General features: G+C 37.4%; 2 protein-coding genes across 6 annotated transcripts; both read left to right on the forward strand.

Annotated features, from left to right (window-relative positions):
- Positions 1–4,510: 4,510 nt before the first annotated feature.
- Positions 4,511–12,378, forward strand: LOC104896346 (hypothetical protein). 5 transcript variants are annotated; one of them, XM_048647456.2, is made up of 9 exons: positions 4,511–4,706; positions 7,103–7,488; positions 8,054–8,126; positions 8,215–8,290; positions 8,409–8,489; positions 9,024–9,157; positions 10,583–10,832; positions 11,353–11,416; positions 11,591–12,378. In XM_048647456.2, exons 2-9 carry the CDS (start codon positions 7,188–7,190, stop codon positions 12,061–12,063), a joined length of 1,452 nt encoding a protein of 483 aa, XP_048503413.1. In that variant the 5' UTR covers positions 4,511–4,706; positions 7,103–7,187; the 3' UTR covers positions 12,064–12,378. The 5 variants fall into 5 exon arrangements, with proteins under 5 accessions (XP_048503413.1, XP_057251553.1, XP_057251551.1 ...); XM_057395570.1 differs by having other exon boundaries at positions 7,107–7,488; XM_057395568.1 differs by lacking the exon at positions 4,511–4,706 and adding an exon at positions 5,506–6,465 and having other exon boundaries at positions 7,107–7,488.
- A 4,062-nt stretch (positions 12,379–16,440) lies between these two features.
- On the forward strand, positions 16,441–17,770 carry LOC104896348 (protein MIZU-KUSSEI 1). The gene has a single exon (XM_010683093.4). The coding sequence runs from the start codon at positions 16,739–16,741 to the stop codon at positions 17,615–17,617; it is 879 nt and encodes a 292-aa protein (XP_010681395.2). The 5' UTR covers positions 16,441–16,738; the 3' UTR covers positions 17,618–17,770.
- Positions 17,771–18,779: the final 1,009 nt, after the last annotated feature.

Here is an 18,779-nt window from a genome sequence, read left to right on the forward strand (position 1 = left end):
TTGGGTCAGTTTTTGCCAGCCCTAGATGAACCATGGGCATGGAATCCCTGTCATCATCGTCACTACCGGCCCCCTCGACCACCGACGCTGGTGGGGATTGACGTAAATCGGCGAGCGGGTTTCAGCGACATGTTGTTTATTGGCTCGTAGTTTAGATTAAGGTGCAACGTCTCCCAGATAAGATGCTCCCAGCCTATACACGCATAAGAACGAAGAATTAGAAATGCGATCAACACCAATGAAATTAACATCAAAACTATATAGAAGCAAAAGAGGCAGGTAAAACCCACCGTGTGGCTTAGAAATACAGAAGCCAAGAGCAGATAGGGTCGGATTGCCCAGTATGTAGTCCACATGAGGCAACCAATACAACGGTACCGGACCCTTTTCTTCCCCCTCAATGCCGGAATGGTAGTGGCAGCAAAAAAGTCAAAAGCCTCCCTCTCCCGGCCACTTAGTCCTCTATCAGGGATGTGCTCCATCCGGGAGTGGGGTCTAGTCCATTGGCGACGAAGGGGAAAATCTGATGGCACTCTCACCCAAAAGAATCTCTCCCTACAATGCTTTAGGGAGGTGAGTTTGGGGTATACAGTAAGTTTGCCGGCCCGGGTATACGGAGACATATAGCCTCCGCGACCGCCTTGGTCATCAGTGGTACAGGCCCGTTTCTTCCTCCCAGCGCCCTTTTCCTTTGCGGAGCCATCCTCCTTTGTCTAGTGAAGTTTTCGGAATAAGTTAAGGGTCTTTAGGAACCCCTTATACCGTACAACCCAGGCATAGGCGATTAAGTTGCGCCACCCTAACGGCATCAACTGTGCCAAACATATATTACAGGCCCGGAAGATCTTGACAATAAAAGAGTCTAGTGGGAAGCGTAGGCCAAAATCTAGCATGTGCGCATAAATCGCAACATGCCCGAGAGGGCAGTCCAGTATTGTATCCCCTACGACCGGCATCGCCAACTGATACTCATCAGGGAAAGCAAAGTATAATGGCCCCTTAACGAGAAAGTTATTCTCGTGGCATATGTCGGCCCACCTACTATCCACTTTTACGATGGCAGGACTACTGGCCTTCCGGGGCAGTAGATATGGTTGGGCCAGTTCCTCCTCGTCCTCTTCTTCCGCGATAGTTTCAGGAGGATCCTCATCCTCCTCATCCTCAATAGTAGTCGACTCTTCATCGGACTCCTCTAAGGCGGGGACTACACTATCGACTTCGTCCGAATCCACGGACGACACTTCCGGTTGAGCAGGTGGCGGCCTGGCCGAGGTCTCCCCCTTTTCTATTAATCTTACCAGTCTCGAAGAAGAAGGCCTAGTAGGGGGAAACAACTCGAGAGAGCATTCAGCAAGGCCTAACATAGTCCCATACTGGCCATAGATTGACACTCCTAATGCGTTGCCAAGTCCCACTACCACTCCTAAAGGGGAGGCACGCAATGTCGGTTCATCATCTGGCCTACCAGAGGTACTACAGTCATTTTGGCTTTTGGCCCTAAGTTCTCTAATATTATCCTCTATCGGTGAATTGTCAAAGACTATTAGACTAGATGAAGTGCTATCAGAATTGTTATCACTATCGGACATAGAGGCGGGGCTTCCAGATATATTTTGTGAATCAGAATTTGAAGATATGATGAATAAGACGGTATGAAAGATAGGGAAAGATTTTGTGGAAATACCTGGAAGAGGGAAATTGAAGAAGGAGTAATAGGTATCCGCAGGTGCGTGAAGACCGGAAGAAGAGATCCAATAAAAAACCATCAAGGATGCAGAGAGTCAACTTAGAGAGAGAAAGTCCGTCATACGGATCAAAGCAAATGAAGGATGATGAGAATGAGGAGCGAAGGTCACTCAAAGCGTATTTATAGAAAAACTCACGGTTTGGATTAAGCGACTCTTCGTCTTCCCGTCCTTGATCACGCCACGTGTTATTAAGCTCAGCAGCAGTTGTGAAGCAACTTCACATAATGAGCTATAACAGCAGCCATCGAGGCGACGATTGAGATTCCCGAGCAACGGTTAACCTTCTCACGCTACTTCATATCAAACATACCCATGACGGTCTAAAATGTACTAAGCAGGATACGTCTTCGCCAGACATACCGGCTTGGGGGCTAGTTGTATGGGGGCTGACTAAGTTCCATACTGATCTCCCCATACCGATATTAATCATTCTGGTCAATGCACTCACTATAGAACCAGTATCTATCCAGAATAGCCTATGGGCCTAAGGATAAAACTTCAATAGAGGATAAAAGTATATCCCAAAGGAATATACCTGCATCCAACCAATAGGAGCAGAGTCCTACTTGAACAAGGCCTCTTGCCGGCGCCTATAAATACCCCGTTGATCTGAGTCATAAGGTACGTTCACAAACACAATCAGACTCCACTTGAGAGCCACTGGTTTACCCAATACTGACTTAGGCATCAGAGGGGCGTTCCTCGGATCAACCCCCGAGGTTAGTTTACATGCTCTGTTTTACAGGACTTCGAACCGACTTACACATACGCAGGAGGTACCGGTTCACACCCTACCATTTATTCCATACCGGACCGGTGGACAGGAATCCTGATATTCGGCGGACCGTAGACCGGACTGGACCGAAATCTGCGAACCGGGGATCAGACCGGTTTCTGCACACCCGAACCATGAGTATACATAAGACAAAGATAATTATGCAGAATCTTGTTTAATTCATTTCAATTGACTCCCATAAGACAAAGATAATCATGCATAATCTTGTTTAATTCGTTTCAATAGACTCCCTCCATCCCTCCAATAGATTTCCATTTCCCTATCATTTTTGCAAATAAACGTTTTGTGTCATTAATATCTTCAATTATATATTAATAAAAATTATAAAAGTTTGATTTTTCTAATAGGCATAATGAGACGAAACAAAGAAGACCCCTACATGACTATGTTTTTTTTCTTGTATATAGCAATTTTTTGTAGGATTTTCTTTGCCTATGGATAGTGCTCAAATTAGAAATGAGAAATCTATTGAGGAACAGATGGAATATTAAGTATATACTTAAAGAAACATCAATGGATCTTATTGATAGGTAAAGTTTGGCGTTGTGAGAGACGGAGAATAACTGTACAAAAACACACGAATTTAAGTTTAGAAAAAAAAACTCCAAGAAAAAAGTTGAGGAGAGTATAGCCTTTAAGAGCATGGGCACTAATGACCGAAAAAGTCATACAGTCGTCTCTCTCTTATCAACTTTCTCTCTTATCTTATAAAATTGATCATACCTCATGACCCATTTTGACAAATGCACGCTACTCATAACTAGAATAAACAACATCATCCGAAAATAAAAACTCAAGTGTATAAAATCTAAACAGAAAAAAAAATTTAAAAGTGTGTCAAAATATAGCAAACTAGATGTTCATATATAGAACTCAAAATTTATCACAACTGGTAACTTGTGTAATTTATTTTGCTTTGTGGTTTTTAAGATATTCCAATTATACAAATTTCGAATTACATATCATACATGTGATCCCCACGACCCCGACCTTTACTTGCTCATGACTTGTTCCATGACTTTGTCATGGGATGATCTGAATTGCAATATGTAATGGGATGATCCAAATTAAATCACCCAAAAATTATGAGTGAAAGACTATAATTTTTTTAATCGGTTTTTTCACCAATACCCCCAAATATTCAAAAAATTCATGAGATACCCCCATCCTTTCAAAATACACAGGGTATCCATAAGTTTCATAATAATACATCCATATGTCCTTAATAACTAACGACAATTAATTTCGTTAATCTTAACCCTAACTAACTCCTAATTAAACCCGAAAACCTAACTTCTAACTAACCCCAACCTCTCTCTTCTAAACCTAACCCTAACTCCCTCCCACCACACAACAGCCCCCTCCCCAACCCCCAGCAGCTCCCTTCCCCATCGAATTCCCCTTCCCCTAACCCCCGTCGAAACCCCCTCCCCTAACATCCGTCGAATTCCTTCCCTTCTTCAATTTCCGCCGCACAGGAAGGTCAATTTCCGCCGCACAGGGGGTCCCTGTTGAATTGAACTGGGTTTGGGCTGCGGGGTTAGGGGCGCGAGGATGGGAAGTGGGGAGGGGGTCTCGGGGGTAAGGGCTGCGCGGGGGGGGGGGGAGGGTAGGGGAGGGGGGCTTGGGTGGCAGTGGCTGCAGGGGTGGGGGAAGGATAGTTGGGATTAGAAGTTAATTAGGGTTTAAAATAGAAAATTAGGGTTAACGACTAACGATGGTTAACAACTTAGTCACTAAGAGTATTTGAGTGTATTATAATGAAACTTAGGGGTATTTTATATATTGTGAAAAGTAAGAAATATCTCGTAAATTTTATAAAAACTCGAGATATTTGGTGAAAAACATGTTTTTTCAATCAATCCATGACACATTTTCATAATCTGAACAGACGTTGAGTGGCTTGGGCTTAGGCTTACGCCATGTTGTTGGATTGGGCGATAAACCTCGTCGGTGATAAGAATGAAGCAATGCTGAAATACTCATTTACACAATTACCCATAAAAACATCGAATCTCCTCATCTTCCTTGGAATTTCTCTCTCTCTTAAGTCTCAGCTCCTAACTGACTTCTGAAATTCTGAAGGCGGGCGAACCCCTTTCAATTCTTTATCTCTCCTCCTCGACGGCTTAACTGCCCTTCAGTAGTAGCAGCAGCAGCAGGTTAGTCTTTATACCTTCAATCAAACTCTTTTACTACTTGTTGCATCACAGCATCAGCTTCGACTTTATATTTTATATTGCATATTATAGTATCACTTCTAAGTATTCATTTCGGCGAAATGTTTGCTCATGCTTGAAGCTTTTTTGTAGTTATGGTTTAATTTTCTTATTTCTTAATGTTCTTGATGAAATTATCAGTCCAATTGACAGATTAGTTTCTGTTAACTGTTCTAACTTGTAACTTTTGAGAAAATTAACATGCAAAAAACTAGTTTGAAGGTGAAGGACACAAGTAGCTAGGAATCTTGTGTGTGTGTGTCTCATTGGGTTTCGGTATCGGCAATTAGAGAAAGATGATGAAACTTTGATTGTGGTTCAAGGAGTAAAGATTTGGACTTGGAGTTGATTAATTTGGGATTTGGATTATAGGTCTTGAAGTTGAAGTGCTGGACTGCATTTTGGTCATAGTACTTTTGGTTTTAGTCTGCAGCTATATGGTGATGGGTGCATTTGTAAATTTTCGAAAGGGATTTATGTAGTGAGGGATCTAAGGCTTGAGTTTGGAGGAACAATTGACTAGGGTTTGTTTAGGGCTAATTGATTTTGATATATGTGGAATATATCATATATGGGAAGATGCACAGGATAGATATTGATTAAAGATGGCACAGGTTGTGCCGGTTCGTGCTGGAGGCTCGCCTGTCTCATTCTATATGAGGTCGGTTTGACCAAAATATACGTATGGGCCCGTCATGTCAGGTTGTGCTCTGCTTTCGTGCCAATATTTAAAAATTGTGAGTTTTCCGCGCTTTTTGATGCCGAGGTTCGTGCCTCATGCATGCTGTGTTTTTCCATCCAACCATGTATCATAAGCACTACCCACAGCCTGGCACATATAGTTCCCTTCGTGCCCGTGCCGTGCAAGTCTAGCTTAGTGCCATATTCAGATGGAGTCACATTAAGCTGGCTCTAGTTAATGATTGGTTGTTTGTCGAAGAAAACAAATCAGACTATGCACTTTTGGGGAGGATTTATATACTTTGTATAGATTTTCATGAAGCTCTTAAAGGTTAAAGGAGGGTTGATGATTTGAAGACAAAAACAAAGGAAGTAGGAACTTTATTTTGAAATGACAAGTCACCATAGTCTCCTTATGACGAAAGACTTGGAATTTGAAATCCTCGGTTTTAGTAGAATGCCCAAAAGCTAGGTTCTATGTACTTTAAAGTTGAACTTTTATCTGATAGTGGGTCAAACTATTTTGAGAAGGAGGGAGTATATGTAAAAGATCATTTAAGTATGTGAATCGTAGTTTGCCTTAGATGGTGTAGAACCTTTAAAATACCGAGTCGAGGTGACTCTTATGATCTCCGTCCAGCCTGACATGCTATGGACCCACATAAGCAACTTAAAGGCATGTTCATTATCACTGTTACTTTAAAGTCATAAGATACAGGTAATCATGTTTAGTATGAAAACTCACAACAAGGAAAATACTTTCTCTGGTTTTGATATCTTTGTTTATAGTTCTTCAAAGACGCTAAAACCTCGAAACTAGAAAAATATAACAATTAGGCACTATGTTGTTTTTGGATTTGGCTCAGCCTATGAAACATGCAGGAGGAGCTTCAGTGTACAAGCTACGAGGATAACAGGGCCTGCCATCCGCTTTGGAATAGGATTGACCTCAACCCGGAGATAGATTTTTATGAATTAGGAGGATAAAATGACAAACGACAAGAGAAACAGTGTAGCAATTGTAAGGCACTCTATGATTGATTTGAAATTGAAGTATGATGACAATAGGTTATTGCCTTTCATTTTAACTTGCTACAGTTGGCCAATTACAACTCTCTGATTTACTTATAATACAAGAGAAAAGGGCTTGTACATTGGTGAAACATTAAACTGGGAAGCAGAGGACTCAAATATTAGTGTATAGGTAGTTGGATTTAATTTATAAATACTTTGTCTCTGTATCTGCCTGTGCTAAAGATTTCCTTCTTCTTTTTTTGGGTAGGAATCTCCCATTCAATTTCCAATCTGAGCATGCCAGAGTTATAAATTGGTCTAATCATATGCTTTGTTTTTTATCCTAAAGGGGGTTTATGCAACGACCTTCTCGTAAAGATTGAATAGATGCATGAAAGAATTATTGATGAACAGAAATGATCATTTGTAAACGTGCCTTTATAGTTTTTCCTGTTGAGTGGACAATATTATTCTAGTAGTTTATTTTGTTCCTGATTAATGATTGAATTTATTGAACTTTCTCATTGTTAATCATCTATTAACAATCCACTGCTCTACAAGCTTAAATTGTTATGGATCGAAGTGCTTTATTTACAGATCAGTAATATCAGTACTAGTTTTGCTAAAGAAGCTCTGTTGTTTAGCTAGATTTTGGGGGCAAGGATTGAGCCACGAAGCACGGTTGCTGAGAAGGTCGTTCAACACTGTACCCAAAGTGAAGCAAATGATATGAAAGCATTGGATTCTTATTCCAATGTCGAAAATATTTCAAATGGACTTCAACCGGGTGTCTTTAGCATGGAAGATTTAGGACAGGCAAAGGAAGTAATTCAAGACTCTAATACTATGGTTAAATGCCTCGAGAATGAAGTAACTTTGCAGCCACCAATGCAGAGCCTTGAATTGGTTGAATCAATGTCAGCTAGTCACTTTTTAGAGTTGGATGCTATCCAATCTAACAATAATGGTGGAAATGGTTCCCTGGTTGGCCTGAATGAAGAACTTGGCAGTGGCACTGATGAGGTTGATGGTAAGTCTTCCTAGTACTCTAACTTGAAACTCGTGAAGTTGTTACTGAGTCCACAACGTCTGCTTGCCTCCTGGAATCATCTCTTTGTTTTATTGTTATGAAATCAACCCATGACTTTATATTTTGTTGACTTTTGGTGTTGCTGATGCATTATTCTGGAAAGTTGATATGATAGGCAAAGTTTAGCTTGTAAATGTTAAGTCTATGTTCTTATCCTTGTGAGGTTGTAGATAAAAAGAATTAAAATATCATGTTATAGGTAACCAACTATGTGTCTATTATTTGCTTGCTGTTTTTACAAAGTAGCCTGTTATTAGTTTGAGGTACTTGCTTGGATATGTATTTTGGAAAACAAGCGTTATCTTGTTTAATTTTTACTTTATAGTATCTTTGAACCATAGCATTTGCATTGTGTATCTTTGTTGCTGTCAATCATAAAGAGATTGCTGTAAATCAACAGTTCTTAGCAGAGATCCAATGATATGATGCTTATAGCTCTCTTAGACACTTACTATAGTCTTATATCTACTTTTCTTTCTTAATGTGGGTTTGCCACCATGAATAGGCTCTAAAAGACCTGAAGATGAATGCAAAAACAAAGAGTCATCAGTTCGTATAGTTTATAGTTCTTTACCAAGGTTGGTATGAATGTCGGTATTTTCTAGAATAATATTTTTTTACTACTGCAGTTTTGTTTACTTTAACTTTGCTATGTTCTTATTGCAGTCAGAGCAAAAGAAAGCTTGAAGAACTCTTACACCAGTGGTCTGAGTGGCACACTCAGAATTTTAAGTCAGCTGATGTGAGCATTTTTCTTCGAACCACCAGGCTCATGTGCGCACAGCCGCACATTGATGTATCTATCTAGTGGGGGTAAATTTCACTTGCTAACTGACCATGACATATTGAATGTATTTCAGGATCTAGCTGATTGTTTAGAATCTGGTGAAGAAACATACTTTCCTGCAATACATGTAGGTTCAGAGAAGTCTTTGACAGTGGTATGTTCTCTTTCTCATCCAAGTAATTGAAAGTCGAAACGCCCAGTGTTTTGTTGTTGGACATTTAAACTCTTCCCAGCTATGCCAAAGAAAGTCATTTTATAGTTACTATGAAATGCTGAAACTGAACAATTTTATCAATTGGATAAAAAAAGATTAGCTCCCCTCCTCCCCATGAGTTTTGAAGATTTAGATTTCTTACAACTAGAGGTTAAATGGAGGGTCATTAGTTTACTTCTTCACAACCATATAATATGTTTTGAGTCAAACGTTTAATATGTATTTTCCATGTTATGCACTTAAATTGCTGTTTTGGGAATGGAAACCGGAAAACCTAGAGGTTTCCATGCTTCATAGGTCATGCATGTTCAAAGCAGCCTATATCGTGAAACCATCGCTGACCTTTAACCTTTATTAGACATTTACTTACAAATTACAATCTAATTTAGCATAGGAGTTAGCGGTGTCCTTGTGATGAAACTAACTTCTATATTCAAAGTTTCTTCCTAACCTATATTTTCTTTTAAATGCTAGTCATTTTCGATGGATGTTCATGTCCGGAAAAGGCAACGTAAAGAGTCATTATCCCTGAATAATGATGGCTCACCGTTGTATGATCGAGGATATGCTGTTGGCTTGGCATCTGATGAGGGGATCATTGAAGAAAGGTAAGAAATGTGCAAGGCCTGGTTATGTATGACTAAAGTAGAATGTTATGATAAGTACTCTAGTACCTTATTTGGTGGACCAAAGGGAATCGAGAAATTCATCTAAGAATTAAAGTGGCTATGGTTCCATTAGGCAAGCTCTCTGCTTCAAGAGGCTGCTGCTTAAGTATTGCTTACCCCTGAGGCCTAAAATTGTATGTTATAGAAGGTTTCTGTTTAGGAGACTTTTCTGCCCCCTTTTTCTTTGAAAAAGAATGTGGGTCTTGGCATCATTAATTTGGTGGTGGACATGGTCCATAGGCTTCTTCTTGATAATAGCCAGTTGGTTTCTGTGAGCTTATGGAGTTGTAATAGCTGAATATCGTGTTTTCTGTTCACAGTTATTCTTTTCTAAGTTTGTGAAATGACCCATCCCCGGTGGTTGGTAATAATAACAATGGTGCATCACCAAATGGAATAGACTTCTGTAAAACCACATAGCACACTAGCCCACAATATAAGCAAATTCCCCAATGATGAAGCCAGAAAATTCTCTGGTCAGGTAGGGGTGGGGCTATCAGTATAGATCTTTACAAGAAGAAGAAATCTGACAGGCTAGTGAAAGATAGTACTTCCTCCGTTTTTTTTTACATGTTACACTTTCTATTTTAGGAAGTTTCAAATTAGATGTTACACTTTTATTTTGGGTAATAACTTTTCTCTATCTCTCCCCTATCACATGTTCACATGAGACCCTTTTGTTTTCTTTCTCTCTATCTCTCTCCTCTCCAAAAATTATCTAAGAGTCCGTGATTTGAAAAGTGTAAGATGTAAAAAAAAAACCGGAGGAAGTAGAATTTTTTTATAAATGCTAACATTCAGATTCAAATTTTAACATTTGGTTTACTTAGTGTTAGGGCTCCTTCAGACTATCATGCATAAGATTTTTTATTTTATAAAGTCAGATTCATGTCTTTCACTTGAATTCTTTTCTTGTGGGGTGGGGTCAGGGGTCAGGGGTGGCACTCCAAAGTTCTGTCTAGCTAGAATAATACCAAGGTTGTTGGCTATGCAATGACCATAGTCTGTTGATTTTTTTTTTGTTTTGTTTTGGGCCTGATTTCTTCTGAAAACAGCTCTGCATGTGTAATAATTGGCAAATCCTTGCCTTATCCTACTGGGTTTTACCCTTCTTGTAGGGAGAGTGCAGGGGATTCAGGGAAATAGAATTTTTTTGTATAATGCCTAAATGGTGAATATTACAGTTTAGTTTATATGTGCATTTAGAATTCTTATATAAAATAATAAAGGACTGCCCTAGTGGGATATTTAATGTCTCAAAATTGCAATCTCTACAACAATTTTCCCCTTATTGATTTGGAGTGCAAAGATTCTGGATTTTCAATATATGGTTATGTATATTTTTTTTTGTCCCTGTCATTTCAGAGTTGTAGATTTGCGTGAAGCTCCTCGTTGCTTCAATTGTGGCTCATATAATCATCCTCTTAGTGAGTGTCAAAAGCCTCGTGATAATGCTGCTGTAAACAGTGCCCGCAAACAATATTTAAGCAAGAGGAACCAGAATACTGGTCCCCGTGTTCAAACCCGGTACTACCAGGAATCTCCAGCTGGCAAGTTTGATGGGCTTAAACCAGGTGCCCTTTCAGCTGAAACAAGAAAGTTGCTGGGTTTAGGGGTGAGATATACTGATTACTTAAGTTTGCTGTATAATTTTATTTACCATGTGATTTTCATTTATAGTTTTGCATTTTGGTACAGTTTTTATCATTATTTTTTCTGTAGGTGTGGGGTGGTTGTGGATTTGTGGGTATGTGGAATGCAATTTTCTAGCAGTTTTTCAGCATCTTGTAAATTCCTCTTGATGATGGATATGGTTTTGGACTCAACAGCAACTTTACACAGCATAGGAACTGCTGTTTAATTACACTGCTATTTTAGTAAATTATTATCAGTCTGTATCTGTAAATATGTCCAATGAAGGAATTATACAAGTATGACATAACTTAATGTCTAATCTACTATTATAATTTTTGCATGATTTTGTTGTCATCCATTGCTAAAAAGAGCTCACTGTCTTATTGCATGGTAAAATATTTGTATGGAATGCTCACAGAAGACCTTTCTATGTTTAAAGGTATCCTTGACAACTGATCATGTATCTTCAAGCTAATTAGTTGTTTATCAATGTGTTGCAGGAGCTTGATCCACCTCCATGGCTTAATAGGATGCGCGAACTGGGATATCCAGTGGGATACTTTGGTAAGTTGTCCTATTTGTGTTATCTGAAATGAACTAGCTATCATGGTTTGTATCTCTATACTTTCTATGTTATAAGTAAATAAAAAATTATATGAAACTCGCTCCTCATTTTATCTGAAGAGTACTGCATGTAGCGAACCTTTCTTTAAGCTCCTTGGGACTATTTTTAATCAGATTCAGAAGAAGAGGAGCAGCCTTCTGGAATTGCAATCTTTGGTGATGAGGAAAGTCAAAATATGGACATGAGGAATGGCCTGTCATTAGATGTAAGAAAATCCCAAAAGAAAATGACTGTAGGTTTTCCTGGAATTAATGCCCCTATACCGGAGAATGCAGATCAGAAGAACTGGATGGGTCCATCACCTGATAATTCTTGGAATCAGTCAAACCATCGATGGAATCATGCTCGAGAGGCACTGAATAATGGGCATTTCCATGGTGCGTATGTGCCGAGAAATCACATAGAGGCCCCGCCTTCTCCCTTTGGTCTGGAATTTAGTCCACCTGTACCTCATTATCTGCAAAACTATCCTCCAAGAGAACCATTTAGCCCAAGAGATGCCTGGACTCCTGGAAGCCCCCACTATGGGAGGCCAGCTGATGCCAGGAGGCCTTTTATGCTTCATTATGACTATGGTAGTCTCTGATCTCATTCACACCTTTATTTATATGGTTGTTAGCTTAGTTTGAGGGAAAAAGAATTCAAGCAGTCCATGCAGTGGGTTATTTTATCAGTTAGTTAACTGATCTAGGCTGTTTTAATGTATGCTTTAACAGCTATCATTAGTTAGTCATTATAATTGATGATGATTAATTTCGCTCACTAAACATGACGGAGCAGAGCCGTCGGTTATTAAGTGAAGCCAAATATTCTGAGATGTTACCTTGGTGGTTTTACTTAAAGTTGGATATCCATTTTACCTGATGTGTAATATATGAATGTCGTTATCTTTGTTGGTTCATCTTATGTCATCAAATGTGTTTAAAATTGTGGTATTATATGCTCTACTCAATGTGAGTGGGTTCACCCACAAAGAAGTGCTAAAATATGTCAGTGTTAAGGTGGTTGGTTCTTGAAATACAGTTAGGTTATCTGTGAAGTTGCTGTGGCCCCATGAAAATATTTATGTGTTACGTATGACCGTTGTTTACTAGATTTGGTGTTAGGTGTTATCTTACTTTGTGTTCACCTGACTACCAATAGTTAATAGTGGAGGAATAATAATCAACGAGGATTGACCTTAGTTGCGTATGTTTCTCCATTACATGTGGGCACTGGGCTGCATATGGTCACATTGGATCTTTCACGGGGTAATTTATTAGAGGTAAAAAATGACTAGGAATTATTCTAATTTTCGTTGGTTCAGATGGTTCTCTTCGAATAATTGTAAATTTTAATTATGTTAGAACAATTTTTTCTTCTCGTTTCAGATTTGTCTTATTGATATTTTATATGCATGTATGTTGAGTTTTGGATACTTTGGCATTTTCAAATATACCTCCTGCCTTGTTCCAAATTATTACATATAAGTAGATTAAGGAGAAATATTATGTGAATAATTTAGAAGTTATTCTTGTTAACCGGTTCACTGAGTAGATGTGATTGAAGACGATAATTTTGATAGAAAAGTGAAAGAAAGTAGATTTGGTGTGGGTAGGGGTGAAAGTTCGGTGTGCGGTTTGGATTAGGGCCTAATCCAATCCGATCCGAATAAAATTTGGATTTTAATTTTTCAATCCGAATCCAAACCAATTAGGGTTTGAATCCGATCCAATCCAATCCGAAATTTCATACTCTAGATTGGATCCGATCCGAAAATCCGATTTTTTAAAACTCTAGTTTTTCGATAAAATAAATTAAGCACAACAGAAGCCTAGTAGATCTAGGAAATGAGGAATTAAGTGCAGTTAGTGTTTTAGGGGAAGGATTGAAGTGCTACGTGTATTGGGCTATGGAGTAGTTTTTTTTATAATAAAAAATCAATTAAACACTTAAGCCAATCCAGATACATAATACAAGACATATTACTATTTGGTTATATTGGATTTTTGGATCCAATTACCCTCAATCCAATCCGATCCGAAAATCCAAATTTTCAAAAAATCTCAATCCGAATCCAATCCGAACACAGTTCGAATCCGATCCGAATTACTAATTCGGATTGGATTGGATTGGATTTTGGATTTTATCCGAATAACTTTCACCCCTAGGTGTGGGTGTACCCCCTGCTTTTTAGCATTCCTCTTTGGCTCAAATATTTAGGATATGTATGAGAGGATGTTGGAACCATTATTTATAGGTAGATGAAAGATAGACAATAATAATATTTATATAAGCAGATGAAAAACAATAAAAAGAGGTTAAATAGTTATAATATGTGAGCACATACTAAAGAAGATGGAGCAAATAATTTGGAACAATTTATTTATGGTAAGTGGTAAATAAAAAGAATCGGGTGGTGTAGTTAAGATGTTCCAATTGAAAAAAAAAAGAAATGGAAGTATTTTTGAGACATTTTATAAAGGAAAAATAAGTAACGAATTTTGAGATAGTTAGGGTTTGGGTGTCTTCAAATTTTAGTTAAATGACTTGTCGGTTAAAAATAATAGAATACATAAACTTTAGGAAATTCAGATTGTAGACTTGGGTTTACTATATATATATTAAGACTACTTTTTAGCTCATTATTAATGTTAGAAGGTTTAATATGAGCAAATAATAAAAACACATCCCTTTGGCAAGCTCGGGTAGGTAGAAAATGTTTTGTGGACTTGAGACATGACAAATACATCGTTGGGTTTGCATATACATACACACACCAGAACCAAGCTTGTTTGGTGGAGGTGGTGAGGAATTCACCTCCTCAAAGTTCGAAACTACTACTACTTGTGCTTGTGAGTAGAGATTCTTCTTATATCTCCTTATTCTCAAGCGTTGACCTGTGTTGTTGGGCTGGCTGATCTGGGATAGGTGTTGGTCCAATAAGGTCCTTCCTACCAAGGGGATCCTAGTGTGGGCCACAAAAAAATACATAGCCACACCAGAGGAGAGAGTGACCACACAAATTTAGACGATGTTTCATCATGAAATCAATTGACAATAGGAGAAGATTAACTCTCTCTTGTTTTTCAATATAGGACAAACTCACATGTGGGTTAACTAGTCAACAAGACACCAAGAGAAAATAGTTTGAATCTATGATAAGTTTTAGATGTAAAATTGCAATTTAGTAACGATAATTTATTATAAGATGTCTTCTCTCATATGGTGTTGGAAAAGGCATGAGCCTTTCGTAAAAGCATATAGATACGCCGACCTAAGATGAAAAGTAGCTTGTGGTTAAAAAGAGTTATTGATCTCATGTAGTTGCATCAAGTTAATAATCACAATAGGTAAAAAAGATGAGGAAAACAAGGAAAAGAGGAGACAAAGAGAGATGCAAATTGTATGTAAAGTCATAAACACATAAGTGGGTTGCTCATCATAGATATACGTGCGTTAGTGCTTGATGTTTGTTGGTGGGGCTTTATTTGGGAGTATTGTGTAGATGTAGTCATGTAGATCCCTAACAAATACTGGTCCTACTGCTGCTACGTAGTACTCGTAGTAGGACTATTGGGATAAACGAATTGGGCTTTGGTCCTGCTAACGCCTAGTGACTGCCTATTGCTTTGGTGGGTACAGTTTGGTGTGTCCTTACCTTGCCCTATACCCCCCTTTCCAAAGCAAGTCAAGCATCTTCAGTCAATCTCATTCTTTCTTTTTCCTCCAAGATTTGAGTTTTTTCAATTTCCAAAAATAATAATAATAATAATAAAACAATAGTCCTAGGTAAAATAAAAGTTTAGGGCTAATATAAAGTTAGACCACCCTTCTATCAAATGGGGAGTTACTTGATGATACAAGATAAATAAGGTAACTGAAATTTGTATCAAATTCAACAAGGTAATTAATAAATGAAGCAGAAACTGATTGAACCTTTTCATAATGATAGTAATTTGGTTATGTAGTGGCTATCTTCAAAAGTTTTATTTACACGCATCTAAGAAAAGTAGAATTTATGTGCTCTTTCTATTCAAAATTAGTTTTCTCTCATACGAATTCTTACGTACTTTACTCTTTTGATCAATTCTTGCTCATTTCACATTTCTCAAATGAGTAAAATATGAAATGTTCCGTAAATTGTGAGAAAGTGCACTTGATTCTAGGTACTATTGGCATTTGGATCTATGATCCAACCCTATGTATTAACCAAATAAGTTGTCTTTTTTGAGACTAAAATTGTCGATCTCTAACTTGCATCTCAACCCCACCCATAGTTAGTAGAGAATTTTAAAACTAATCCTAACAATCTGATTTGACCTGTTTATCATATATTTCTAAATAATAAGTTTTACAAAATCAAACCTTTTACACAATTCGCTAACCCAAAGTGCCAACTCTAATGGCAACCCAGTGTATGTGTCGCACAACTAACTTATTAACACTTGTATAGTTGTACTAAATGGATATCGATGTTTTCAGTATAATTTAAAAGATTTTGAAAATTCAACCGTCTACAAGTGAATGTAGAAAAGTATGGTCTCAGATACCTTGATTGATCTGAATCCAAAACTCTAGCTAGGTTTTATAACTAATTTAACTCGAGATAATTCGTAATCCAAATTAATAAAACGACAGCAACACAAATTCAACATAATCGATGTCCTAGACAAGTCTACCTAATACATTAATTAATCATTTAATCTACATCCAAACAACAAATGTTAATTACTATGAATGACATGCTCGATTATTGAATACCTAATCAATTTGACAATTTAGACATTGTTTTTCATGATTTACCATCATATAGGCTATAGCAGACATATCACTGTAAAGCTATAAACAGCTAAAATACTATCATTAACCACAATATCATAATTTATGTGAATAACTCCAACCCATATTTCTCTTTACTGGGACCCAAACCGAAATATAAGCAAATGTGACAGTCCCTTTGTCTCCCTCAACCTTTACTAGTATTTCCATTCCCATTTTCAACTCACTCTCTCTTAATCTCTCTCTATCTCCACTTAAAAAGTCCACTATTTTGTCCACAATTCTCTCATTGTCTGCTCTGCAAATTGCAATCTGCTCATTTGTTAGGTGGGGGCTGCTCACCTTCCTTAGCTTTCTCACCCCTTACATACATTTATTTAACATCTTTAATTCATTTCATTTGTGTTTCATAAACAACACCCACAAAATCTCCAAATTCATCCTTTTTTTCCTCCAAAGTTTAATATACTTTCCTCTTTTAGAGAGAAAGAGATAGGATCATGAAGACAATAATGGCAAAAAATCCTCTGGAAACATCCTTCTCTTTCTCAAGAAGATACTTCAACTGGAAAAAAAAACCAGAAGATGTTGATGATGATAGTATTAATGATGAAGAAGCTCTTACTTTTGATTCTTCTTCTCACTCATTTTCAAGCCTTCCATCTCAAGATCAAATAATAAGTGATCATACATTATTAGCAGATGATATTGAGATTAATGCTAAGATAAGTAGTCATACTCATAAGAATAAGAAGAAGAAACTTTATGTTACAAAGTTCACTTCTTTTTTTACTAAGAGCAGATCATCAGGAGATGTATATTCTAGCCTTGGTTCAAAAGTTGTTGGTACACTTTTTGGTTATAGGCGTGGTCATGTTCATATTGCTTTCCAAGAGAATCCCAATTCTACCCCTGCTTTCCTCATTGAGCTCTCTACTCAAACGAGTGTTCTTGTGAGAGAGATGGCATCAGGGTTGGTGAGGGTAGCATTGGAATGTGATAAAAAGTGGGATAATAATAAAAAAGAGTTTATCAAATTACTAGAAGAGCCACTTTGGAGAGCTTATTGTAATGGGAAGAAGTGTGGGTATGCCATGAGAAGGGACTGTGGGCCCCATGAGTGGCATGTGTTACGCTCTGTGGGACCCATTACCATGGGGGCTGGTGTTTTACCAGCCATTGGTGGTGGTGGTAGTGGCGGCGATGGCGATAACGATAACGATAGCGATAACCATAAGGTGAAGGAGGAGGGGGAGCTTATGTATATGAGAGCTAAGTTTGAGAGGATAGTTGGGTCTAAGGATTCTGAGGCATTTTATATGATGAACCCTGATGGAAATGGGGGTCCTGAGTTGAGTTTTTATTTGCTAAGAGTATGAGTTTCAATTTTGCCATGCATATTGATATTCAATATTGTACTATTGTAGTGTGTTTGGTATAATGAAAACATGATATTAGGAATTAATAATAATGTTTAGATAAATGAAATGTTGTTATTATATATATATTATTGTTCTAAGTTTTGGAAATGATATTAGGTGGTTGGAGATGATCTTCATGTTTCTGTTTCGTATTTCGGGTCTTATTTCTATGCTAAATTTCTACTTTATGCTGTATAGCTTTTATTTTGTAGGTTTTTATCCTTCTCAATGTGATCAGTGGGGAGATTGTAAGTTTGTAACATGAGTACACAACAAGAATCCGCTTATTTAGCGTCTGACATTAGCTCATTTCCTGGTTTTCAATTTTTTTTTCCTTTGCAATCCCTTTTTTTTCAAAAAGAAAAAGATCCACTCAATTTAGGGGAGAAGGGGGTTATGGACATAGGTAGGAGATGCCGAGATGGCTAATGAGTTCACATGTTATATGCATGACACTCCTATAAATTCAGATGTTGCAAGAGTTTGGGTTTAAAAAATAATTTTTCTATGTTCCTGTTCTTGTTTTGCAATCTTTAGTATATATTGCAAATTATTAATATCTTTATTATATTATAGATGATAAGAAGCTAATTTATTAGAAAAATACAAATCGAAATGAATTTAACAAATTCATCATTCATGTATAACTATATCCTTCCTTGTATGTTGGTTACCGTGGTTAGATATAGGATCATCTCTATTCATTACCATAGTAATAAAATAAATTTCATCTTAACCATGTGATATTGTTTATTTACAAGTTTCTATTCCCATTCAATTCCAACTGATGTTGTAATGAAGATTGACAGGCAATTCAAGAAGTTACACTTTTGTATGATATTACATAAAATGGTGAAAGTTGCTTATATGAATAAGCTTCTTATGATTAACCAAATTATATCTTGCGCTTCTTTTGAGCTATATATACACAAGAAAATACAATATTTTATGAAATTATGTCCTATCTTCAACCAAATGAGAACTTAAATGCAAGTATACATAACATTGAGTTATAACTTATGACGGAAGATTTAGATTTAGGTCCTTAATACGAGTTCATTCATCATATACCCGGGTTTATGTACATGATACACTCAAAATTAATTTATATTCATTTGCT

Source organism: Beta vulgaris, chromosome 6 (assembly GCF_026745355.1).
Source record: "Beta vulgaris subsp. vulgaris cultivar EL10 chromosome 6, EL10.2, whole genome shotgun sequence".
Classification (NCBI taxonomy): Eukaryota; Viridiplantae; Streptophyta; class Magnoliopsida; order Caryophyllales; family Amaranthaceae; genus Beta; species Beta vulgaris.